Source organism: Triticum aestivum, chromosome 6D, assembly GCF_018294505.1.
Source record: "Triticum aestivum cultivar Chinese Spring chromosome 6D, IWGSC CS RefSeq v2.1, whole genome shotgun sequence".
Classification (NCBI taxonomy): Eukaryota; Viridiplantae; Streptophyta; class Magnoliopsida; order Poales; family Poaceae; genus Triticum; species Triticum aestivum.
This window is the reverse complement of record NC_057811.1, coordinates 70685414-70711935: the sequence shown is the minus strand read 5'-3', so window position 1 is coordinate 70711935 and position 26522 is coordinate 70685414. Positions and strand designations below refer to the sequence as shown.

Sequence of the window (26522 nt, the reverse complement as noted above, 5' to 3'; positions counted from 1 at the left end):
TTTGACGAATGACGGAGGACATTGCCTTGTGATAACGCATCATGGCCTTGAGGAATTTGCGCTTGATCCAATTGTCATCCATATCCTTGCTCCCATGATCTCGGAGTGAGACCGCGAGTTTGGTTAATCTCCGATAAAGCTCATGAGGTTCTTCATCTTCTTTCATTGCAAACTCATCGGCTTCATCTTGCACCACTTCATAGTTGGAGCGTTGAATGCTTGCGCTTCCCCTGTAGAGGGAAACAACATGGCGCCATGCATCCTTGGCCATGGTGAAGGGCCGGAGATGAGCAAGATCTTCGGGTGGAATTGCATCTTGGATGATGAAGAGAGCATTCTCATTGAATTGATTATCCGCGGCTTCTCTAGGGGTGAAGTTGCTTCGGTCATGCGGATAGAAACCTTCTTTAATGATTCTCCAAAGATTAGTATTCACATGATTTAAATGACGCTTAAAGTGATAAACCCAAGAATCAAAGTCCTCATTTTTCACAATCTTAGGGGGAGGACCGGCATGATTCAAATGAGTTGAAGGAATTGGTCCACCATAAGTAAGTGGATGTTCCACATGGGCAAAGATGCCGGTGCCATTTTTACCACTAGAAGAAGGAGCCTTTTCACTAGTAGATTCCCCCTTGTCGGAGCTAGCATCCGACACCTTGTTAGTGGGATCACCCACTTTCATCGGTGCGGTGGATAGTTTAAGCCCTTCTATGAATTTGTTAAACATGCTTTCAACCTCGGTCGTCATGGAGGTTTTCAATGTGTCCAAGGCCACATTGAATTCCTCACGAGAGACCGCGGTTCCCCCATCGGCCGTAGACGAGATTGGATTCGCACCGGAGTGCTCCTTACCACCGTCTACGGTGTCAACCATACTCTTCGGACGGCAAAGTCCTTAATAAAGAGACGAGGCTCTGATACCAATTGAAAGGATCGATATAGTTGACTAGAGGGGGGGGTGAATAGGCAACTAACAATTTTTATTTTTTCTTTACCAATTTAAACTTTGCATCAAAGTAGGTTGTCTAGATATGCAACTAGGTGAGCAACCTATATGATGCAACAACAACAAGCACCCAAGCAAGCAATGGATATAACACAAATAAGCTTGCACAAGTAAAAGCACGAGATAACCAAGAGTGGAGCCGGTGAAGACGAGGATGTGTTACCGAAGTTCCTTCCTTTTGAGGGGAAGTACATCTCCGTTGGAGCGGTGTGGAGGCACAATGCTCCCCAAAAAGCCACTAGGGCCACCGTATTCTCCTCACGCCCTCACACAATGTGAGATGCCGTGATTCCACTATTGGTGCCCTTGGAGGCGGCAACCGGACCTTTACAAACAAGGTTGGGGCTCTCTCCACAACTGAATTGGAGGCTCCCAACGAAACCACGGAGCTTCACCACAATGGAATGTGGCTCCGAGGTGACCTCAACCGTCTAGGGTGCTCAAACACCTAAGAGTAACAAAATCCACACAAGAAAGTATGGGGGAATCAAATTTCCTTTGGTGGGAGTGTAGATCTAGGTCTCCTCCTTCAATCCCTAGCAAATCAACAAGTTTGAGTGGCTAGGGAGAGAGATCGGGCTAGAGAGCTTGAGTGGCATTAATGGTGGAGTGAGAGAGGTGAGAGGTAAATGTGGTAGGTGGAAGAACCACCCTTATATAGCAACCCTAAAAATCCAACCGTTACTGCGTTTTCTGTACTGCAGCGGTACAACCGCTCCTTGTCCCGGTACAACCGGGCGACCAGGCGGTAGTGCCGGTTCATGTGAACAACCGGACCAACCGCCCAACCACCGCTCAACCACCGCATTGAAACAGTAGGGAATCACCCCTGAGTGCGCTAGTCTAGCGGTACAGGACCGGTGCAACCGGGCGCTTGGGCTGCTAAGTCCTGAGCGGTAGAACCGCTCAGGGCACCGGTGGTACCGGTAAGCAGGGAACGACCCGAGTACCGCATCAAAATAGAAGTTTGACCGGTAGTTGGGCGGTACTTGGCCGGAACAACCGCCGCAGTCTTTGTTGAGCATGGTGGCGGTACCACCGCCCGGGAGCAGCGGTACAACCGCTCAATCAAGACTGGTTAAGCGCCAAGAGCCAGCGGTACAACCGCTCCAGTGAGCGGTACAACCGCCGGGAAACCACAGCAAGCAGTAAGATAAGAAGGGAAGCACTCTCTCTCAAAACTAAGGAAGGCAAGAGAGGGGTGAGGCAAGTGTACGTGAAAAGATTCCCCAACTCCTTCCGATGGATTCCCTCTTGATAGTACGGGTTTCCTACGACCAAAAGGATAAAAGCGAAGAAACCTCGTCTTCGATCTTTTCCTTCCGAAGAGAGTGACTAACCGTTGTAAGCCTAATCACGAAGAACCTGAAGCACTTAGCACACGATTAGACCAACAAAGGGTTGTCATCATCATCCAAAACACAAAGTAGGGAAATGCCCTTACAAACGCTTCCGCTTTCGGTTTACGAGGGTACGTGGACACACTATCCCGTCTCGTTGCTATGCATCTCTTAGATAGATCTTGCATGATGATAGGTAAATTTTTGAAATAGTGCGTTCCCCAACTGCGTTCACTAACCTATGATCTTGCGTGATCATAGGTTAACGCTCGACGATAGATGAAGCGCCGGCTCTATTCTCTCTCCCGCTTTCTCTCCCCTCCAAATATGATTTCGCTGACATGGGATATCTTATAGCCAGCTGATTAGGACCTATTATACTTGATTTAATGGATTATAGATTAACTCATATTCCAACGGGAATAGTCTCAAACACTAGATTTACTGGGCAAAACTGTAATTCAGAGAAAGGATATAATAATAACATGAAAAAAATATGGTGAGACCCACATTCCGTCTCCCGGTTTATTTACCTTTTTTTGTAAGACTACCCATAGTGGGAGTAACATAAATGGTAACATCACAATTATCTAGGCGAAATAGATGATGTGGCACGTAATTAATGAAAAAAGAGCGGCATGTGGTAGCATAGCTAGTTACTGTAACATCACACATATCAAGAAAAGATGAGTCTAAACCATAGTTAGTTACTGTAACATGTGGAGGTAGTAACATAGACTAGTACATTTAGCTTTTATCTTAAGTCAAAATTTTAATACTTTGACCATCTTTCTAAAAAAAGTATAAGCATTTATGGCACCAAATTAGTATCAGTAGATTCGTTTTGAAATGTACTTTAATAATATATCACTTTGATGTCATATATGTTACTATTATTTTCTGTAAAGTTGGTCAAAATTTTAAAATTTTGACTTAGAACAAAAGCTAGATGTACACTTATTCGCGGACGGAGGAAGTATGCATGTTACTATTATAAGTTACTCCCCACCGTGACTAGTCTAAGCAAAGCCCGGTTTATTTACCGCTTGGAGCCACGTGGCAGACGCTGTCGTGGCGTCGAACGTGCCACGCGACCCGGCCTAGCCGCCTAGGGACGGTCTCCAAAATTTGTTGCCTTTTCCCTCCCAAAGCCCGAAACCAAAATCCCCATTTTCCCTCTCTCCCTTCCAAATCTTCCCCGGCAAGGCGCCGCCCCTCCAACACACCCACCACCGCAAACCGCAGCAGCAATCCCCCCAACCCTAGAGGCACCCCCTCCTCCGATCCAGACCCCCCCCCCCCCCTCCCTCCCCCTCCGTTGGCCCTGACCGCCCGCCATGGCATCCCCCGGCGGCGACGACGACTTCGACGACCACGACCTCTTCGCCGGCGTCCGCTTCTTCCTCGTCGGCTTCGACAGCGTCTCCGAGTCCCAGGTGCGCCCCCCCGTCCCCCTCCCCTCCGTCTCCCATTTCGCCTCGCGAACCCGGCCCTTCTCTCTCGGACGCTAACCTCCGTTGCCGCCTTTCCTGCAGTACCGGTCGGAGATGGTGCGGCGCGGCGGCGCCGACGCCGGGCGGCTCGGCGGCGGGTGCACCCACGTCGTCGCGTGCGGCCGCGTCTACGTGAGTCTCGCATACCACGCCTCCCACGCTTCTTGTTTCTTCGCGGTGGCTTTCTTGGGGATCTGGGACCGATTTGGGCTCTGCGTGTGCAGGACGACCCCGTGTGCGTGGCGGCGCGGGCGCAAGGGAGCAAGGTCGTCAGCGAGCTCTGGGTGGACGATAGCCTCGACCGGGGTTTTCTCGCCGACGCTGACAGGGTCCGTTTCCTTGCTAGTAATATATTTGGCCACACCTCTGTCACTGGTTTAGTTTCCTGATGAAGCAGGTTTTTTTCTCTGCCAGGTTATTTACTGGCCAACGAAAGATCTGAACGGAATACCAGGCAGCGACTCGCTGCAGATTTGTCTGACGGGGTACCAAAGGAATGACCGTGAAGATATAATGGTAACGGCTTGCCACTCTGATCTCCCTAGTCAAAAACTCTGAAACATGAGTTATGTCAACCTTTAGTTGATCCCCTTTAAACATGACTCCATCAAGGTGGAGTTTTTGTCGCATCGTGTTGTTCCCTTTTTGACTTATAATCCCATTGTAGAGCTTCCTTTCGAATTCATAGCATCATGACCCATGACCCATGACCTGTAAGGTATTTTCATCATTGCAGTACCAATTTAAGTGGAAGTGCATGCAACATTGAGCGCACATGCTTCAGAATTGAATTTTGTTTTTGTTGGGTCAGCTCAACCCAAAAGAACTGTGTCACACTCATGATTAGCCATAGAATACACTAGCCTCACATTTCTGATTTCTTTGTGGCATTCAAGGAGTTGAGTGACTGCTTTAGATGGTGAAATGTTAACTACTATTTAGTTCATTTGACCATAGCATATAACCCAATTGCTTTTCTTTTTTTCTATAGCAAATAGTTCCTATTTGGTTTGTACCCATCACATGTGTGTCATATATGTAGTCTTGAGGATAATTTTTTTACCTGTCCTTATGCTGATGCCACAGTACCTTGTTTTTGTGGAATTTGTTGGCAGATTCTTGATATGTAGTCGAGTTCATGGATTTTGTGGTTCACCAGTTATATATATTGACTTACAATGTTCCTTTTTTCATTCTAAATGCAGAAAATGGTCTCTTTGATGGGCGCACAATTCTCCAAGCCTTTGTTAGGGCATGTAGTCACTCATCTTGTGTGCTATAAATTTGAAGGTTTGTTACTTTTGGCAGCCAGTCAGTTCCATAAATATGCATATATAAGTCATTTTTTTTTGTTGCTTTTCCCTCCACGCACTTTCATTGCTATTGTTTTTCAGTAGTGACCATACATTTGTGAGAGCTGACATCAAAACTTTATTTCTTACTGTTATTTGCGGCTCTTTGTTTTGGATATGATGCTTATAATTTTGTTGCTAGAACTAACTCTATGGACCAGTAAGATTCTTATACCAAAAATTGGTATCTTGGTGTCACATATATTCCTCAAGTTCGTCATCAGATTAGGATTTTGGGTGAATTAGTTGGAGTGTAAACCTCAATATGACATCTTGAGTTCGAGACTTAGCTAGCCAATTTAATAAAAATAATACCAGCCCCTCTGGTTCACGTTTTAGGCCAGAGGGAGCCGACGCAAGTGGAAATGGCGAGTAAGAATTTTTGATGTCATTTGGTGGTTGAACACTACTTGAACGCATAGATGGCATCACACTGTCAATATTTGCTTTTCTTGTCTTTATGTGAGCCATATAAAAGTAATCTCATGATCATAGACAACCTTTGATATGTGTGGTGTACAAAACATGATGCCCGCATGCTCCTGATCTTTCCTTTTCCATTTTGGTTTCTTCCTTTTCTGTTTTTGGTCCTTGGTAGTTTGAACTGCTGGTTTGTGATAATAGAAATCGGAGAGGAAGATCTTTATATAGTGTTTTATGATGAGCATAAGAAGTTGTGAGATTTGGTAGAAAGTGTGCCGCGTATCTTGTAAAGAAAAATTACTCTTTGTATTGTTTAGAAAGCCTCTGATGAAACATAGGTTTCTCAGTAACTTAAAATAAATCGCAACATGCCTATCGAATGTCTGTTTTGGATCATTTTTTTGTGCATGAATATATCATGACGCGAGAAATTGTTATATGCTCCTTGAATGTGACATCTTGGTTTTTCAAATGAACCAGGTGAGAAGTATGAGCTTGCCAAAAGGCTGGGGATCAAGCTTGCTAATCACCGGTGGCTGGAAGATTGGTACTACACATTAGCTTTTCTTTATAATAATCTTAACTATAAAGCTCACATGTTAAATATTGTTATATTATTGATTTTTTTTCCTTTGCAGCTTAAAGTCATGGGAAATTCTTCCAGTAGATGATTATAACAAGAGGCAAGTAAAAGTACAGTTGCATACTTCTTTTGTTGTATCCATGTTCTGATTTAATCTTCTCACTATAATGCTTGCTAGGGAAATTAATTCTGTCTATTTATTTATTCAGTAGTTGGGAACTAGAGATAATGGAGGTGCAAGCCAAGGATTCAGAAGATGAAGTAGAAGATGATCGAAAGCCATTCAACAACAGATCTGGAGTTAAGCACACTCCCAACCCAAAAAACAGCATAGGAACTTCTCACAATCCTGAGGTTGATGTACCTATTATTCCCAGTGACAATCAAAATATGGCTGTGGATAGACATCTGAACACTCCAGGTCAGATCAGAAATGAAGAAAGTGTTGTCAACAATACACATGATATCGCAGCTCAAGGCACTCCTAACATTAGTAGGTTGGCAAGTTCTGATAACACTGATAGTGGTGCTCCCGTTCAAACTCCTCCTGTCATCAGTGGCAATAGAGAGGAAGTTGCAGTAAGAAATTTGAACAGTCCAAATCAGGTCCAGCCAGCAGAATACAAATATGTTGGTACAGACATTGCAACTGGTGCATTGGGGACCCCAAGCTCAAGCAGGATGACAGTTTCTGCTAACCATCATTCCCATTCCCCAGATGAGACCCTCACGGTACCAAAGAACATAGCAACTCCTATAGCAATGAATGCAGGTGCCCACAGTGCTAGCATGGAGGTTGATGGATCAGTGGTTAACAATGGCAATGCAGAAGTTTCTGAATCAGGGATTGAAAAAACGATTCCTCACCAGTATGCTGGTGTGACCTCTAAAAAGGGCTCCAGTAGTACCACAACAGAAAAACAAACAACACCACTGAAGAAGGTTCCACTTAGCAGAGTGGCGAGTGCCCTTGCTAAGAAGCAACAGAGTGTTCCCTCTAAGTTAAATGATGCACATGTAGGATCCAGTGTGGAGTTGACTAAGGTGACTTCTCAGGAAAATATTGAGACCCATTCCTCAGATGAGACCCTGATGGTACAAACGAACATAGCAACTCCTAGGGCAAAGAACCCAGGTGCCAAGAGGCTCCACAGTGCTAACATGGAGGTTGATGGTTCAGTGGTTGACAATGGCAAGGCAGTAATTTCTGAATCAGAGACTGACAAAACGATTCCTCACCAGCATGCTGGTGCAACCTCTGAAAAGGGCACCAGTAGTGCAAGTGCAACAGAAAGAAAAGCGAAGTCCCCAAAGAAGGCTCCAGTTGGTGGAATGAGAAGAAGTGCTCTTGCGAAGAGGCAACAGGGTGTTCACACTAAGACAAATGATGCACAAGTAGGATCTGATTTGGAGTTGGGTAAGGTGACTACTCAGGAAAATATCGAGATCCATTCCTCAAGTGAGGCTCTCATGGTACCACAGAACATAGCAACTCCTAAAGCAAAAAATGCAGGTGCCAAGAGGCCCCGTGGTGCTAGCATGGAGGTTGATGTATCAGTGGTTGGCAATGGTAAGGCAGTAGTTTCTGAATCAGAGACTGGCAAAATGATTCCTCGCCCGCATGCTGGTGCAACCTCTGAAAAGGACACCAGTAGTGCAAGTGCAACAGAAAGAAAGACAACACCTCCAAAGAAGGTTCCAGTTGGTGGAGCGAGAAGAAGTGCCCTTGCGAAGAGACAACAGAGTGTTCGCACTGAGTTAAATGATGCACATGTAGAATCTGATTTGGAGTTGAGTAAGGTGATTTCTCAGGAAAATATCGAGACAGACCCTAAGAGGTTTTGTAGCGGCGCAAATGATGATGAACATGGAAGAAAGTCACCCAAGAAGTTGCCTAATACAAGAGTGAAAAATACAGTTGTTAAGAAGTCTCGAAAATCTGACACCAGCACGACCATTGAACCACCAGTTGATAAAGCTGAAACAGTCCCTGCAGAGTCACTGTTTGATGACTTGTTTCCTTCAGAAAATGTTAAAGATGACCCCAAAAAGCTTTCAAGCAGTGCAAGTGTGGATGGTTGTGGCACAGTTTCCCCTGAGAACATATTGAGAACTAGAGTTAGGAAAGTGGTTGCCAAGAGGAAAATAAAAAATGTGGAAGACAAGTCAGGCAGCAAGCATTGCAAAATTGGTAGTAGCATTGTATCTGCAGCTAAAACATTCTCATCAAAGAGAATGAAAAGTGAATGCAATATTGAGAAAGCAACTGCTGACAAAGACTCCCTGAAGGGCAATAATGATGGTATGAGAGATGTATCTGAATTGTCTCGCGAAGATACTGTCACAGTAGACAAGTCAGAAGGAATGCACAATTCCAAGTTGAGAAGTAGTGGAAGAAATAAAGCTCCTGCTTCGGAGCATGACAATCATAACCAACAAGACCATGGTGATCTCAGTTCTAAAACCAGTTGTGGAAATGGTGGTTTGGATTCCAAATTTGCTTTGAAATCAAAGAAGAACAAAGCAGATATGCTTGACAAGCATGGAGGGATAGACAAGTCAGAAGGAATGCACACTTCTAAGTTGAGATGCAGTAAAAGAAATCAAGCTCCTGCTTCTGACCATGACAACGATAACCAACAAGACCATGGTAGCAAAGATACTGTCACTGTGGACAAGTCAGAAGGAACTCACAATTCTAAGTTGAGATCTAGTGCAAGAAATAAAGCTCCTGCTTCAGAATATGCCAATGAGAACCAGCAAGACCATGGTGGCAAAGATACTGTCACCGTAGAGAAGTCAGAAGGACTGCACAATTCTAAGTTGAGAAGTAGGAGAAGAAATAAAGCTCCTGCTTCAGACCATGACACTGAGAACCGACAAGACCATGGTGGCAAAGATACTGTCACCGTAGACAATTCAGAAGGAATACACAATTCTAAGCTGAGATCTAGTGCAAGAAATAAAACTCCTTCAGACCATGACAATGAGAACCGACAAAACCATGATCTGAATTCCAAATTTGCCTTGGAATCCAATTGTGGAAATGGTGATCTGAATTCCAAATTTGCTTTGGAATCAATGAAGAACAACACAGATGTTCTTGACAAGCATGGAGGGATAGAAGGAAATGGAGCCGGAACCTTGATCACATTGGACCCTGCATGCTTTATTTTAAGTGGACATCGTCATCAGAGAAAAGATTATCGGTCAATACTTAGACGTCTGAAGGCACGAGTTTGCAGGGATTCACATCATTGGTCATATCAAGCAACACATTTTATTGCCCCGAACCCCCTCAGGAGAACTGAGAAGTTCTTTGCAGCAGCTGCTGCAGGCAGGTACAAACTGTGATCTAGATCCGCAGGAACTTAAATTTTGCAGTATAGTTAATAGTTTCTTATTGGCTTAGTTTATAGCCCCTCATCAATGAGACCAGAAAGAAAATAATATACTGCTTAATTGGACAAATAGAAATGTTTGCCAAATATGTACGTGACTTGCATTTTGTCTTACCTACTTACTAATCTTGCTAAAGTCTGCCATGTCACAAATTTAAATGTTAGCTCTTTTTCTCCCGAAATAGGTGGATCCTCAAGAGTGATTACTTGACCTCTTGCAATGAGGCTGGCAAGTTATTGGCTGAAGAGCCGTTTGAATGGTCTGGTACGGGCCTCAATGAGGGTGAAACGATTAGCTTCGAAGCTCCCAGGAAATGGCGTGTTCTAAGGCAGCAGATGGGTCATGGTGCCTTCTACGGAATGCAGATAGTCGTCTACGGACAGCTCATTGCTCCGTCACTGGTGAGTCTTGTTTGTCAATCAACTTACCTGCCAAAATGATCAGTGATAAAGTATTTCTGACAAAGCAATGCATGCATTGTGAGCTTATCTAGCACCTGCATATTTGGAGGTTCCATGGTTCTTTATCCTCCAGTTCATCTTAAGAACTTCCTGTTCTTCCCTACCAGGATACGGTGAAGCGCGCGGTGCGTGCAGGCGACGGCAACATCCTAGCAACCGCACCGCCATACACTAAGTTCCTGAACTCCGGCGTCGACTTCGCCGTGATCTCAGCGGGCATGCCCAGCGCGGACGCATGGGTCCAAGAGTTCATCCGTCACGACATCCCGTGCGTCAGCGCCGACCATCTGGTCGAGTACGTCTGCAAGCCCGGCTACCCCCTGGACACGCATGTCCTCTTCAAGACGAACCGTCTGGCCAACAAGTCCCTGGACAAGCTGCTGAAGAACCAGCAGGAGGTGGCCACGGATAACCTGGAAGCATCCGAGGACGACGACGACGATGACCTGAGCTGTGCAGCCTGCGGAAGCACGGACCGGGCAGAGGTGATGCTGATCTGCGGTAGCGAGGACGGCACGGTTGGCTGCGGGGCCGGCATGCACATCGACTGCTGCGACCCTCCCCTGGACCGCGTCCCAGACGACGACTGGCTGTGCCCCAAGTGCGAGGCGCCCAAGGCCAAGAAGAAGCCCCCGAGGGGCGCGGCCAGCAAGTCGAGAGGATCATCCAAGCAGCGGAGGTGATTCTGGTTCTCTCGCCTTGTGTAGTACACTCCTTGTTTTATCGAACACAGACAGAATAAATAGTGTATTACAGTTAGCACCAGTGTAATATAAGCTTTGGTATCGACAGAAATGCCGCCTCAGCATTTCTCTTGTAATAGTTGCTCTTTTTCCATCCACAGCTGTTTTCACTTGGCTTCATCAGTGTGCAGTGATAGTGATTATGATTTGCTGTAAAGCCTTCCGAATCTAGCAGTGTTTTCTGCATCTTCCATTTCATTTGTTTTTTTGGTGTATGCCACTTCCATTCAATTTCCCTCTGTTCCCAGATATAGGATGTTTTGGATATTTTAATATGGACTATATGCATTGAAATGGGTGAATAAACACACTAAAGCATGTCTATATATATATCCAATTCACAAAATTTAGAACAACTTGTACTAATGGTTGATGGTATAATACCAATATCGTGGGACATGACACTACAGGGAAGACTATGAGCGGGTGATGTCCATGAATGCACAAGGAGGTTTCAAAGTGGAAGTTGCTGTCCTCCTCCTACCTTGCTTCACAACCGGAGCAACATACTTTGCTATCTTCCGAACGAAGGAGGTTGGTTTTTTTTAATTCTAATATCTCTATTTCCTGACTCTTATATTTGTGCGTCTGGTGATACAAATGAACGGTTGATGGCCATTTAAGGGAGAGTGAGAGTGGCAAGGATGTCACCGAAACCGAGAAAGTTGATACTCTCTCCAATTCATAAGTGTCGTCGGTTTAGACAAGAGTAGTTAGTACCGGGCCTTGTCGTCGTCTGCGGCGTCATTACCATGGTGCCACCGGCGGAGCTTCGGCAATGCTGAGACGGCCATGGCCCGCCCTAGGCTGGAACAAAAAAAAGTTCTACATGAATGATACTATGTTTATCTTCTCTGACTCAGTTGTTGTGAGCAGTAGCAGAGCTAAGGGTGGATAGATCATATAATAGCAAATAATAATAATTGAAATATAAATATAAATTATAAATAAATTGAGAACTATTATAAAAAGATAAATCCATGAACTAGTTCCACGATGGATAATCTCGTGGCCATTATGATGGATCCGCCACTGGTTGGGAGGTAGCGGATCAGATCTTACAGATACGCGATAAACCACATTAACGACGATTCTACTACCTGTAACATGCCATTTGTGAGGAACACAAAGTTGATGTCCTGCGATGGTGCCTCCTCGAAGCTTGGGCTGCTGGATCTGCATCATTCCCCTTACGCGTCGACGGATTTCAAGTGGCGTTTGATGACAAACACATGGACTTTGAAGGGTTTCAATATAACTTTTTGCAGGGGCAATTTTTTGTCTTACACCAGAATAACAATCTATTTTAAACTTTGCAATGACAACATTTATTTTCTCTTACACTGTAATAACAAAGGCATTTTTTAATGAACTTCACAATAACAAAGCCAAGGCAAAGGAATGTGGAGGAATTGTGGGCATGGTCTAGAGTTGTTAAAAACCAGTTACAATGTAGGAATGTAGAGTTGGCAATGTAGGAATTTTTGGGATAACTGGTTGGCAATGGTGAGATCATCAGAACATGGAGGGACCCGTGGGTTCCTAAGGGCCCTGTGTTCAAACCAGTTACCCCGAAAATAAATTGTAGGCTAAATCATGTGACATTTTTTTTAATGAACAAGGAGCATGGAACACACAACTTAGGGGACATCTTTGGCCGATGGATGTGGATGAAATGTTAAGGTTCGTACGTCTCCGCGTCAACGCCAGGATTTTGTTGGCGCTTATAAGCTTGCCACGATGAAGCTTTTGCTGCTGGTGCATCAAGTGGTAGCCCGAACGGTGAGAGGCAGCTGTGGAGGTTGATTTGGAGTGCTATGGTTCCTCAAAAGTTGAAACTTATGGCTTGGGAAGCATATGTGGGTGTGCCTGCCACCATGAAGGGCAAGGCCCCACATGAACGTTTGTGCGACGTGTTCCATATGCGGGATCGATGAGGAGTGCAATTTCCATGCTGTGGTGACCTGTGGTCACGTCAAGGCTCTCTGGGACTACATGTGTGACGTATGGCCGTTGCCATCTAAGGAGTGCCTTCTCCACACAAGCAATGATTGACTCCTGACAATTCATCTGAGTTTAGAAGCATGACGATTCTTTTGATTTGGCAAATCCGGCAGTTAAGGAGTGATATATCCACAAAAGATGCTAAACCGATGAATGTTTTCGGTTGATTTCTTGCAAAGTTATTGGCAGTCCCTTAATAACGCTAAAAAATGCTTGTCCGAGGAGATAATTAAGAGGAAGATGCCGATGTTTAATATTGCTGCAATACTTGTTCATCCTACTAGATGACCCGGTGCGCCAAATGGCGCAGAGACCCATTTGAAACCATGTTCGTGTTGAGAAATATTTGCCTTTTTTAGTAACTTTATGTTTGATCAAGGATAGAGACCATGTCAAACTCGAAGTGTTTTGAACGTGTATTTGGACAATGTGCCATTTGGCTCTATGTTACCCAAGTAAGGTGCAAGGTCCAAATTCAAGCATGAAGGATAATGATTCTAAACCTTTTGTAATAGAAACCTTTGCATTTGTTAGTAACTTCGAGTTTTAGCAAGCACTGAGGGTAATAATTCTAAACCTTCTATATGAAAAATTAAGGAATACCTATGTTCAAACTATATACTTTAGCATGTGAAACTAATTCAAACTGTGCAAGTTGAAATATTTAGAGACCGATCATAAAATTGCCGGCTCCTCTCTACTGCAACACGAGGGCCAGCTTGCTGCACCTTCCCCACATAACTGGCCAGAAGGTATTTTAAAATTTTCGATTATCTACATTAGTATTTCTTAGACACCATATAGGAGATGAGAGAACAATAAAAAAATTGTTAAATGAAAACTATGTACCTTAGCTATCCAAGGCTTATGAAAACTGCAATCTTGAAAGAGGAAAACAACATTAGAAATCTTAATGTTCCTGGTCCTGAATAGTGTATTCGTCTAAACATGTAGTTGATCACCCGGTGCAAAGTAAAAAACTTCTCATGATATACGCTGGGAACCTAAAAGCAAGTGATCACACATACAAACATTCCAAGGGAAAATGCGTAAACTCACAACTCAAACAAACTACTAACAGGACCATGTATGATTTTGCAGCTTAGAATCTACATAAAACAGAACAGTGCAAGTAACCTCTACCTAAATCTCACTACTAACTTTATTCAAACATTTATTCTTAGATAATCCGTACTCCTTTTATGTACAAATCATGCAATATCTCTGTCTAAATTCATCTGAGTTTAGAAGCATGACTATTCTTTTGATTTGGCAAATCCGGCACAATAAAGATGCTAGTTTTCGGTTGATTTCTTGCAAAGTTATTGGCAGTCCCTTAATAACGCTAAAAAATGCTTGTCCGAGGAGATAATTAAGAGGAAGATGCCGATGTTTAATATTGCTGCAATACTTGTTCATCCTATTGTCGCACCAGTACTATCGTGGCCACCACCGCCGTGTGACAAGACCTGGTAATCTGCTGATGGATCCTTTTCGGCATCTGACAGAACAACGACAACATATATGATCTTGAGAAGGCACGACCGGAGTGTTATCTTTGTGGCTTATAGGTTCTTATTCCATTGCAACGATGCACTTGAGGCAGAGATCCATGATTTAATCCAAGACAATGTGTTTGCAATCCAGCATACAGGTCTTCTGGTTATTATTCAACCAGACTTGTCGTGAGCTCTTTCGGTCCTCAGATTTTCTCGACCGTTCTGCTTACAGTCACTTGGCTTTGGAGATTAAAGCCCTTTTGGTTGATAGGGGTTTGACAGGATATGTAGTCTTCACTCGCAAAAAAGAAAAGAAAAGAAAAGACAAGATATAATTCCCATGTATTGAGGAAATCTTGCCTCTTGATTGTAACTCTAAAATTATGGAATTTTTTTTGTCCTTGCAAAAAAAGGAAAAAGAAAGTCAATGCACATAGGTAAAAAAAAACACGAATAGAAGAGACCAACGAGGCAACGAGGCACCGAATGAACCAAACCAACCACCTCTTTTCCCACGGCGGCCCCACCCGTCCCTGCCTCCAGTCAGTCTCCGTCCTTCCAGAAGGCCGCCGGAGTAGACGCGCTCCGGCCACTCCCCCTCAGATCCCGCCGCCGCGCCCCAGCCCCCATTGCCGCGGGGTTGCACTGGTAAGCCGTGGCCCGCCCTGCATATTTACACCCCCGGGACACGTAGATAGGAGGATCGCGGATTCGTTTCCACGGGAGCCCGCCCAGGCGACGACCGAGGTCAGTCAGCGGCGCCGAATGCGCGCGGCGCCGCGCCGTCGTTAACCGTGCACCAGTCGGTGGTGATTAGGCAGGGACCGAGAATCGCTGTGGAGCCGCGGGGAATCCGCCGCGGGGATTGGATTCGGTTCCTGCCTTTTGGTATCGTTGCTTGCTTTTACTGGGTCACTCGGAGGGGAGTTGCGTCAGCCCTTGTAGTCGCTGATTCACAGTTGCCGGCTGTTGCTTGTTTTGAATTCTCAATTGATGTTCCCAGGTTTGCTGCGCTGGATTTGTTGGGATTGGTACCTAAATGCAATAATGTAACAGTCCCCCCAACCTGGGACCATAACTGATTCTGCACTTTGTATGGTTATTAAGGAGGCTAATGGAACAGTCCCAAGCAGAGAAACCCAGCAATCATCCCATGTTTCAGTTTACAGGATTCCTTTATGAACCAATTCTAGTTCGCGTAAAACTGTAAACTGTTAAAAACATTTGCTAAGAAAATTTTAAAATAGCACGTGGTCTGATAACATGTCCAATATAACTCATCACTCCCCCACGTTCTTCATTGTCAACCAAATAGGAGGTTACCAGTATACATACTTCAAAATTTCATGGTAAATTTTATGGAATTTACCCTAAATGGCCTTTCGTTTTTATGTTGTGTTATGTTATTATATCCATCTATTAATTCGTTCCACCCTTTCTTTCAAAATCATGCTTATTATATAGTTGACTTGTACTTTATTATTCTGCAGGACTTGCATATGACCGGCAACATGTTGCCTCAGTGATATCCAGGCATGATTTGGGTACTGTTCATAATGCAGTTGGCTTCTCATGGCACCCGAGATGAAGAAGGAATGCAGCTGGTGCCCCGTTGTGATCAGGAAGAAGTGTCAGATTCGCAGGAGATATTTTCACAATCTGACACCGCAGGAAGCTCCACCGAGTATCTGGGCTCATGTGAAATTAAGCCATTAATTGTTGAGGATGAAGATCACAATATCGATGAGAGTGAAGAAACCCATCTTGTCATTCAAGACTTTCCACAATGCCGGATTTGCCTTGATAATGAAGGTGCACACTACACTATGACCTGAAATACCCTTTTCTTAGATAACACCTTAAGGGCTTTTATATATCTCGTTATATTTTATATCAAGTAGGTGTTTACCATGTTGCATTTCTGCTGCAAGCAGGTGATGACTTAATTGCACCATGCAACTGCAAGGGCACACAAAAGTATGTCCACAGGTCCTGTCTTGATAACTGGAGATCAACAAAGGTATTGATTCACGAGCATTTCGTCATTTACACCACACTTGTACAGTGTAGACGCTCAAGTGCTCAATCATCCTGAAATCCACCCAAAACACCTGACATGCTAACACGCAATATCGTCACATTATTCTCGTTCTGACCTAGTTTCTTTGTTACACATCACCCAGGAAGGTTTTGCATTTTCACATTGCACTGAGTGTCGGGCAGCATTCTTACTTCGTGCAAATGTTCCTCCAGATCGATGGTGGCTAAGGCTCAAGTTTCAACTTCTGGTTGCTAGAGATCACACATTGATCTTTTTCACTGTACAACTGGTAAGATGTTCACACCTTATATTAGTGCCATGAACTGATTTTCTTACCAAGTTGATTGTTTTGTTACCAAGTTGATTTATTTTCTTTTTGCCTGATAGGTTGTTGTTTTATTGGGTATGCTGGTATACAGATTTTATGGAGATGAGCTGCGAGAAATGTTTGGCTATGAACAGCATCCTTATGCTTTTTATGCATTGGCAAGTAAGCTCAATTTTCATAGTGATGTCTACTATCCTTGCGCATGTTACAAAATATCTTCCTCTATAATTCAAGAAATTTCTTGATTTGCCATTTACCTAAAATGTCGAATGAGAACTAACTTATGCCTTTTATTAGTACTGCATTTCTTCCTATTCAGTGCTGTCAATATGGTTTGGCATGTAGTACTTTAAAAGAGCCACTTCATTATTTGCTTCTTTCATTTTTAATTTTGTAGCCAGTATTAAGCTATATGGTGTTGAAATGATCTTATGCTTGCACAACCTCTTATGTATTTCTGTATCTATGAGAATATAGATCATCATCGTGTAATTTATGGTCCCAGCAACACCTTTGGTCCTTTGAGTTCAAAGTTACATAACCTAAATAGTACTCCCTCCGTCCTAAAATTCTTGTCTTAGATTTGTCTACATACGGATGTATCTATTCACATTTTAGTGTTAGATACATCCGTATCTAGATAAATCTATGACAAGAATTTTGGGACGGAGGGAGTATTTCATATAGGATGAGGCATGGTTATCTAAGTGTGGTTTGTGCTTTAGGCAAACATGGAAAGACCTGTCATATGGATTTATTTTCATAGTTCAGATGATCGTCTAGACTAGTTCTCAAATTGTAGACAAAACATCTCTGATAGAGAGAAGTGCACATGCTCAATGGGAGCTACATGATAACTCATGTTTGTACTTTGGCTCCAAAAATATGTAAATTGTAAAGACAGCACAGGCTTGATGAGAATGTAATGACATTTGTCTATCTGCTTTTGGCATTTAGCGTAGCATTTTGTGATTGTACAAGTATTTGCATTGCCTGTGCTGTATATGGAACACTTGCTCAGATTGTTTCCTAATATTTATAATAATTTCTCAAACTGCAGTACTGGCTGTTATTTTGGTTGGTTTGCTATATGGATTCTTCATAGCTATTATATGTGGACAGAGGATCACTGAACGGCACTACCATGTTCTTGCAAAGCAAGAGTTAACCAAGGTTGGTGAAAGAAAGAGAAACAGAAACATCAAGTTTGTTGATTGATCTCCATCCCAAGAAGTGCATTTCCTGATTAATAATCTGTTTCTGTAACTGATTAATGAACTGTTAGTTGCGCCACCAAGTACTCTCGTCACCAACAGTCCAATTTGTTACGAAAATCTGAATGCCAGTTTCAACATAGAGTGTCCCAATTGGTTCTGTATCATGGTTGAGGTTTCCCGTGTTGTCCTTGCATGATCCCAGTGGGCTATACTAGAGCATGAAGTCCCATGTGAGATGATTTTTTTTTTGGTGTTTCTTGTTAGTTACACGTGCCTTTGTTTTTTGGCAAAGAATAGCTTCTTAGCAGTACAACTTTCGAAATTATAGCACCTTCTCTTTCTTATGATAAACTTACGCTAAAAGATTTGCTCATACCGTGATGTTCTTCTTATGGCAGGAGTATATCGTAGAGGATCTTGAAGGAGCTGATCCAGTGGCAGACCTTGATCCTAGCCATGTTACGGAGCTGAGGACGCTGGGGCTCTATTGAGCATAGCCGCATATAGCATCAGGTTGGCAGTTTAAGTTGCTGTTGATTTACAGCATTCTCTTAGTCGTTATGGGTGCACTCTCTACTCGTCTAGAAATCACTCTTCGCAGCTTGCAGAAGTATATGTAACAGCTCGTACAAAACGCTGTAACAAACATCCCCTTCCACGGTTCAAATTTCATAATGGCCATTCCATTATCACACAAAAAATGCCCCTTTTCGCTATCATTTCGTAAGCAGCTAGTACCGGGTTTCCATATCCCTTCCAGACCGCAAGGCCCTGAAATCCTGCGCTCTGGGCGTTCCGTGCTGTGTCGCCGTGTAATTTCGTTTGGGCTGAGCTGGGTGGTTCCTCCAATCAAATGGCAACGCCACTCTATGCATGGACCCCATCCATCCATCTCTCCTTTTTCTTTTGTCCCTAAGGTTCTGATCCCTCTTGATCTTTCTCGTATCCCCTCGGTTTCTTCCTTGCGCTCACTTCGATTGGCTTGGTGGCGCCTGTCATCGCCCCTATTTTGCCTGGCCGGGCGAAGGAAAATTCTGCTGCGCCATTGTTGTGCTGGAGGCCGGTCAACACTGCCATCACAGGTGAGAAATGTCACTGTCTCCCCAGCCCACCATTTCCTCGATTTAGAAGAAGGATCAGTACGGGTGTGTTTGGTAGAGTGCATGAGCTCAAGAGTTCCTTCCTCGACCCACTTTTGGGTGGCCGACTCAGCATGCACGAGCTCAGCCTAAATACCCTCTTAGCATGCACGAAGAGAGAACGCCCCATGCACGAGCGAAGCGAGCGACAATGTGTTTCAAAAAATGTTCAGAATTTCTAAAAAACAATTTGATTTTCAGAAAATGTTCAAATTTTCGAAAAATGTCCAGATTTTCAAAATTTGTTAAAATTTTCGAAAAATGTCCACATTTTCAAGATTTGTTCATTTTCAAGATTTGTTAAGATTTTTAATTTTTTTTCAGATTTTAAATTTTGTTGCAATTTTTAAAAAAGTTCGGATTTTCAAATTTTGTTTAAATTTTAAAAGACCAAACTTTCATTTTTAAAATTAATAAAAAACTTTAGAATTTCAAAAAATGTTATTTTTCCATGTTTAAGAAAACTGTTAACATTTTTGAAATGTTTTGTTCACTTATTTGAAAATACCGGTTGCTACAGTGCCGACCGACATGTCTAAATAGATGGAAGCTGCCAAACAGAGTCTTAACTTAGCATGTCTCAGCACATACACTGCTATCAAACAACAGCAAATGCATGTACTCAGCATGTCTACACCGAGCATGTATCAGATGAGAGCAACCATGATAGGTTGGGAATGCTACCGAACACACGCGTGTGGGCATTCTGTTGTTCTTGTTGGTCTTTCGTGCTTGGACCGACGAGTGATAGATAAGGTTTTCACTGTTTTGTATTACTACCATGTGGTTTTGCTCAGCTGCATCGAGCGTCCACGAAATGAGATGCTCTAGCAAAGACCACTCCTACCCTTTTTTTTTGTGAGCGGTACTCCTACTATTAGCCAGGCCTTATTTTTGTGTCCGTATTACAACTAAAGTGGGCTCACGACAAAGGGCCCAGTAACTCGTCTGGGCGGCGTATTGGGCTTCCGTAACGCCATCTCGGCTTCCAGGGGGTCCGCAATCCACACGACACGCTGAAGAAAACTAGGGCGGGCCCAGTAGCTGGGCCTTTTTCCTTAGGAATTTACACCTAAAGTGGGCCCAGTGGCTCGTGTGACCGGGGTTGGGCTTTGATAACGCCAGCCCGGCTTTCCGGGTCCGCAAGAAACTAGGGTTAAAGGGCACCACTATATAAGCCGCCACATACCCTCCCCTTCCAACACCGCAAGCCGCCTCGCCGCAAGATGTGTTCCCTCGCTCGCCGCAAGATGTGTTCGCTCGTCGCCGCCGGCTCGTTTCTTCTTCCTCGAGTTTCCCCTCTCGTTTCGATCAAATATTCGATCTTTCTTTGTTTGGGGCCTGTGATGTGAACAATTTGTCCGTACCATCTGACATCTCTGATGATCCACATTTGCTAATGTATCTCTGAGGTCCCCCTTCTGGTTCTTCCCCATCTTGTTTTGGTTTCGATCTTGATTTTTTTACCTATGGATCTCTGTTTTATCTGTCGCTCAGCCATGGAAAGGCAACAAATTAGATTCTCTGATGCGCTAAACTCCATAGCGACTTTGGTGCTGTACGTTGCCGAGAGCGACCCCGGCGACAGTTATCATGCGTGCGCCGTCTTCTCGTACGGCATGCGCATCCCTGTCCCCTACATCTCCTTTGTATGAATGAGTCTTGTAGTCCTTCGAGGCAAACAAATTAGAGTCTCTGATGCGCTAAACTCTGTAGCGACTTCGGTGCTATACGTTGCCGAGAGTGATTTTGGAACGAGGTATCATGCGTTCGGCGGCTCGCGTACGGCGTGCGCATCCCTATGTTCCACACTTTTTAGCTTTGCCTTCTTAATCACAAAACAAAAAACATGTGAAAATGATGGGTCTGAATTCTTTGATTTTTTTGTTGCGCTTTCCTGTTTACTTGAACCTTTTGTGCTTGTGTTTGGAATCAGTCCGTGATGTCTACTAAACGAACTCTCTTCACTAGACGTAAGGTCTAATTCCAGGACTGCATGGCAACAATGAAAATGAGTGAATGAACATAAGTGCTTGCACGTTCTCTTTTAAAAAGAGAAGAATAAGGAACGAAAGCAGCGTGTTAAGTTCATTACAGGCCGTTGATACCGTTCAAATACCACAACATCAACAGCCAGGAAAATTTATATCAGCCAGCCGCACATCACCAAACTGAAATGAAATAGAATCTGTGCCAGAATGGTTGATGTTCTGTTTTTAGCTGGGCTGGAGAGTGGGCAGAGCCCTTTCGTCCATGAATAGCAATCTATACTAGTAGAAACAATGGAACCCAACTCTTTTGTCCATGAATAGCAATCTATACTGAAACAATGGAACCCAAAGCTTGCCTAATTAGTTTGACAAGCAAGTTACATTTTCACTGAGAGCAGGCAACTCTTGGTTAGTATAGCAGTTTACTAAAAACATAAATAGATGGGAGTCATTCTCCAGAACTATGCAAATAACAGACAAGTAGAGACGAGAAACCACCTGTTTCTATCTTGTAGTACATGCTGAGGATCAAACGCAAAGAGTGATTTCCGGATCAAACGCCTGTAGCAAACAGGAAACAGCTTGAACTGCTTTTCCCCCGAATTAGAAGCATCACAGAGTATTGAAGGTGAAATTTCACATTTTTTCACTCGATATTGTTGAGTCTGTCTATGTTTGTGGTCTATTTTTTTGTCCTAGTTTTTTTTCTAGTTGCTGTATTATATATTTGTGGGAGCTTAGATGTGACATCCTTAAAAAACATTTAGATGTGAATTAGACAAACTTTCTAAGGCTGGAGCTACTCCAGAAACGGCTGGAGCTTAGCCGCCACGCTATCAATCAGGAGTTCCTTCTTTCATTGTTGCCTCACGAGCATCAATCTACTTTTTTTGGGGCCTGTGATGTGAACAATTTGTCCGTACCATCTGACATCTGTGATGTTCCACATTTGCTAATGTTTCTCTGAGTCCCCCCTTCTGGTTCTTTCTCATCTGGTTTTGGTTTATGAATTTTTCCTCATTGCTGTTTTTATTGATATCTGTTTTTGCTGACGCTCAGCCATGGAAAGGCAACAAATTATAGTCTCTGATGCGCTAAATTCCATAGCGACTTTGGTGCTGTACGATGCCCAGAGCGACCCCGGCGATAGTTATCATGCGTGTGCTGTCTTCTCGTGCGGCATGCGCATCCTTATCCCCTACACCTCCCGAGTTTCGTGTGAATTGATCTTTTGTTTTTCGAGGCAACAAATTAGAGTCTCTGATGCTCTAAACTCTGTCGTGACTTCGGTGCTGTACGTTGCCGAGAGCCAGCTGGGAACGGGTTCACGTACGGCGTACTCGAACTCTTTTTCCCACACATTTAGACCAGATAGGTTCACATGTTTACGAATATATATGAATTATTACAAAAGGTTGCAGTTTGATTTTTCCAGATTTTTTTAGATTTTCATTCGAGCTTACCCATCCTTTTAAGACGGGGCAAGTAAAAGCTTAGTTTTTATTTTGTGTCGTGCAAAAATATGACTCTGACGATTGTTATCAGTGTCAGATAAAAAATGCTTAATGGAAAATAAACAAAACCAGTGTCACAACAGTTGTAAGTTCATTACAGGCCTTTATTTATAAAACCTGTGGCAGCCAGTTAAGCTCATGAGAAACTGAAACTGCATCTGGACTTATGGGGCCTGCATGGACGATGTTCTGTTATTATGACAACAATTTTCATTTGAGAGCAGGCGTGCTCCTTGTTCATGGGATGAGATGGACAGTGGATTGACAGTATCCGAATCAAATAACGAAATAAAATGTAGCTATTTTATCAAATCCTGATTTGTCAATTTCTAGTTACAAAGATGGTCAGGCGTCCAGAAACCGCCTGGTTCATCCTTGCCACTGCCAGTCAAATGGTTGAATTTTATAGGACTAGATAATATGTTATCAGAAGCCTGAACTGGTGGTTCCTAGCATTAGAAGCATCAGAGAATATTGTGAAATACGTTCTCTTTACCAACTTAGTATGATATCCAAGACATTCAGGCTCACTTCCTTTTGGCTGGAGCTTCTCCAAACATGCCTGGAGTTATGTGCGCACAGAAACAATGTTATCTTCCATCTCTCGAGCATCAATCCATCTACCTTTGGGGCCTGTGATGTGAACGATTTGTCTGTACCATCTGACATCTCTGATGAACCACATTTGCTAATGTATCTCTGAGGTCCCCTTGTGTTTCTTACCCATCTGGTTTTGGTTTTGATCTTTATCTTCCCCACATTGTTTCTCCGATTGCCGTAGTCGATTTATATCTCTGATTTAACAATGGAAGGAAGGCAACAAATTAGAGTCTCTGATAGTTATCATCCATGACCCGTCTTCTCGTATGTCCTGTGCATCCCTATCCCGAACACCTTCTTCAGTATGACTTCGAGGCAACAAATTAGAGTCTAAACTCCGGACTTCGTGCTATACGTTGCTGAGAGCAATTTTGGAACGAGTTTTCATGTGGGCGCCGTTGCGGGCTAGTGGCTACACATCCCTTTGTCCCATGCTTTTACCTTTTTAACCCAAAATATAGAAAATTGTTTCATTTGGGTCCCTCCTTTTTTAGGTATGTTCCTGTTTACAAGGCCTTTTCTTTATAACAGTAATTAAATAAAAAATTATTCACCCTAAAAAATATATTTAATGCCCAAACCTTTGAAGACAACTTAGACTTTACTCCATCTGTTTCAAAATATTGAAGTTCTAGGTTTGTCCTAAGTCAAACTTCTTAATTACTGTTAAGTCATGGAAACTAATTTTGTTACAAGAACCTAGAACTTCAAAATATAGAAAGTTGCGGGCTAGTTTCATCTACAACATGAATCTAAGAACTGCAAGGCAGCAAATTAGAGTCTCAGATGCGCTAAATTCTGTAGTGCCTTCAGTGCTGTACTCTGCTTAGTGAGTTGAGAACAAGTTATTGCCCTGTCTCGCATCCCTTTGACCTTGTTTTTTCAAAACTATTGGGACATGCAAGAACAACAATCCAATCTTTCTGTATGGAATTAATGCAGGGATAAATAGTGATGCTTTAATCCAAAAACATTATCTGACAATGTATCTCAGTATGGGATCCACTATGCCCAAAACGATTCTTTGCAAAGAACTTTGGATGCATACTATACTAGTACAAGACTTCAGGTCCAATCCTTTGCATATCCATGACCGTGTTGCTGTCTGCATGCAGACACTGGAAATGAGTGACTGATGAAAATAAATGTCTGCATTGTTCTTTTCCATGTAAAAAGATGGAGGAAACTTATACCGTAGAAGCTAATTTTGGGACTACCAAATGATTGAATATACCTTGGACTCTAGCAATAATCCTCTAACTATTGGCTCACATACATATTGAGGATCATCCACCTGTTGCAATCTGCAAACTATTTTGAATGTTGGTTCCCAGAATTAGTCATAAGAGAATATTAAAGGTGAATTATGAGCTCTACTTGATCCAGAAACGAGAAAACACGGTTATTTGCATCAATCCAACAGAAGTATGATTTCTCAAACATTTTAGTGACATAGTTTTCTTGATGAAAAAAATGTGCAGATATGAAGTACTTAACTCAAAAGCTTCAGCTATTGCAAGCCTTCTCATCTGAGTTTTTGAGGCCTTGAAGATCAAGCAGACAAGTGGTCTAGAGTAGAACAACCAACGGGCAGTTCAGCTACCCTAAGACAGTAGTTAGACTGTCATGCAATGCCTTGCCTTGTCATTTTGTTTCAGCTCTTCGCTGCAATTGTAGGCTGCAGTCTGCAGAGCCGTCATCCTGTAGATACCTGGTCATCTTGTTTCCTACCTGAACCTCCAATAGTCCTACTATTCTCTCTTAATTGATTAAGCTGAACTGCTGCCACTATTCTTAATACAAAAAGGAAAATGTAATTAGTTGATGTTGATTATTGAGACAACTGAGTTGCGATTCAAAGTCACACGGAGTAAGGAGTTTGAACTTTGAAATTACAGTCTTGCCCATATGAGTTGTCTTGCCTGAATCAAACTTCCTATTTTCATTGCCTCCTTTTGAAGCCAAGAATATATGCTCCATTTTGTATGCTTATAGACATAGACTTCTTGCATATATCTTTCTGAAAGTAACAGAATATATGGGGAGATATTACTTTGTCCACTAACCAAGCATCTCCCTCTTAGCAGTTAACTTCTTACCAGTTTGTTTGATGGTCTAATTATTGGTGCTCCATTAGTTCGTCTTCTTTTTTCTTTCCACCTCCCATCAATTTCTTTGATTTCCCAAATGACATCCTCCAAATTTTCGTATTTCCCAGGTGTTGGTATTTTTTCTACCAATTTCCCTCCAAATTAATATGATATTTGTATTTGCTTCAGACAACATGAAATTGGAGTTTAAATTCTTTTCTGTAGACAATTCATTCTTCCAGCCTACTGACTGTAATGGATCAATAATGATTATTCTCCTAGGTTGGCAACCAGGACACCAGAGTGAAAGTGACATGGGAATTTATGCTGGTTGGGGTGCAAAAGAATGCACTCCACTCCTGTCGATGCACCAAGCTTCATGTTTTGGAGGGGTACCTCTTGCTCATGGTGTCCTTATTCGTGTATTGATGGAGAGAGTTCGATGTACAAGTGTGACTTACGTGCAATATCTTGTGGCCCTTTACAGAGTAGGATGCCCCTTGGCGCTGTCACAAAAGCAGGGGCAGACTTGTTCTTGGCTCTCTATGTTGTGGGGTCTCTGACTGTAGGTTCTACCGGGGGAGGTTGTCCCATGGGCCAACTAAAGTAGGGTCCCTGGGAAGATGGATCTCTCCTTGGGCCATAAGGGGGGTTTCTTCCCTCCGAGGCCACCAAGGGATCTTCTTGGAGGTGTTAAGTGGGTCTCTTCTATCACCCCTCTGTGGGAGATGCCAGGGACCTATTAGAGGCGTAAGGAGGCGACCTGCTATGGATCGTCCTTGCCTCATTATTTGCATAAGACTTCTTGAAAACAGTACATCCTCATAACCATGTGAGGTTATCATCCTCGAACTCCTGAAGTGTGGAAAATGTTCTTTCGATGTGTCCTCTCCAGGCTACTGTTACCTAGTCCTAAACCTTCTGTCTTAGAAAATTGGCAAGTACATGACCAAAGGTCCCCACTTTCATCTAACAAGGCAATATGATCACACTATGAGTGCCAGTTCTTGTTTGCTAACCGTTTTTAAAACTCTTAATCATTAACAGAAGCCATCCTGAGTTCCTGACAATGACCTGAAACATCTGATGACGTGTATATGAAGGATATTCGATGTTGTGAGTGGTAGACATCATGTACATGTTCTCTTAATTCAACTCATTTTTTTGTGATGCAAAAAATTGCCTGCACTACCTGTATGCAAAGTCTGGTGGCAACAACTCAAACAATGATACGAGTAGTCTTCATAACATTAGGCATGCCATTATTTTGCAGTTCAGGACCCTACAGATTCT

General features: G+C 43.1%; 2 protein-coding genes and 3 non-coding genes across 5 annotated transcripts; all 5 read left to right on the top strand.

The window, feature by feature from the left end:
• The first annotated feature begins 3619 nt into the window (after positions 1 to 3619).
• Positions 3620 to 11055, top strand: LOC123143604 (BRCT domain-containing protein At4g02110). The gene is made up of 10 exons (XM_044562542.1): positions 3620 to 3785; positions 3885 to 3974; positions 4067 to 4171; positions 4257 to 4358; positions 5048 to 5132; positions 6098 to 6164; positions 6256 to 6300; positions 6410 to 9541; positions 9787 to 10003; positions 10171 to 11055. The coding sequence occupies exons 1-10, from the start codon at positions 3687 to 3689 to the stop codon at positions 10744 to 10746; spliced, it is 4518 nt and encodes a 1505-aa protein (XP_044418477.1). The 5' UTR covers positions 3620 to 3686; the 3' UTR covers positions 10747 to 11055.
• Positions 11056 to 14787: 3732 nt separating this feature from the next.
• On the top strand, positions 14788 to 18851 carry LOC123143603 (uncharacterized). Its single transcript, XM_044562541.1, has 7 exons — positions 14788 to 14957; positions 15800 to 16121; positions 16244 to 16329; positions 16493 to 16639; positions 16738 to 16840; positions 17739 to 17851; positions 18294 to 18851. Exons 2-7 carry the CDS (start codon positions 15845 to 15847, stop codon positions 18384 to 18386), a joined length of 819 nt encoding a protein of 272 aa, XP_044418476.1. The 5' UTR covers positions 14788 to 14957; positions 15800 to 15844; the 3' UTR covers positions 18387 to 18851.
• Positions 18852 to 20372: 1521 nt separating this feature from the next.
• Positions 20373 to 20450, top strand: LOC123146668 (small nucleolar RNA snoR117). Its single transcript, XR_006472875.1, has one exon. It is a non-coding gene; the product is annotated as a small nucleolar RNA snoR117 (small nucleolar RNA).
• A 1469-nt stretch (positions 20451 to 21919) lies between these two features.
• LOC123146667 (small nucleolar RNA snoR117) lies at positions 21920 to 21997 on the top strand. Its single transcript, XR_006472874.1, has one exon. It is a non-coding gene; the product is annotated as a small nucleolar RNA snoR117 (small nucleolar RNA).
• Positions 21998 to 23169: 1172 nt separating this feature from the next.
• On the top strand, positions 23170 to 23247 carry LOC123146669 (small nucleolar RNA snoR117). Its single transcript, XR_006472876.1, has one exon. It is a non-coding gene; the product is annotated as a small nucleolar RNA snoR117 (small nucleolar RNA).
• Positions 23248 to 26522: the final 3275 nt, after the last annotated feature.

Bases quoted from the DNA above. Each gene is read 5' to 3' on its own strand.
- LOC123143604 (XM_044562542.1), top strand. From the start codon at position 3,687: ATGGCATCCCCCGGCGGCGACGACGACTTCGACGACCACGACCTCTTC. The intron at 3,975-4,066 runs GTGAGTCTCGCA...CTGCGTGTGCAG, and splicing joins TCGCGTGCGGCCGCGTCTAC to GACGACCCCGTGTGCGTGGC. The intron at 9,542-9,786 runs GTACAAACTGTG...CTCCCGAAATAG, and splicing joins GCAGCAGCTGCTGCAGGCAG to GTGGATCCTCAAGAGTGATT.
- LOC123143603 (XM_044562541.1), top strand. From the start codon at position 15,845: ATGATTTGGGTACTGTTCATAATGCAGTTGGCTTCTCATGGCACCCGA. The intron at 16,640-16,737 runs GTAAGATGTTCA...TTTGCCTGATAG, and splicing joins TCTTTTTCACTGTACAACTG to GTTGTTGTTTTATTGGGTAT. The intron at 17,852-18,293 runs GTTGGTGAAAGA...TTCTTATGGCAG, and splicing joins CAAAGCAAGAGTTAACCAAG to GAGTATATCGTAGAGGATCT.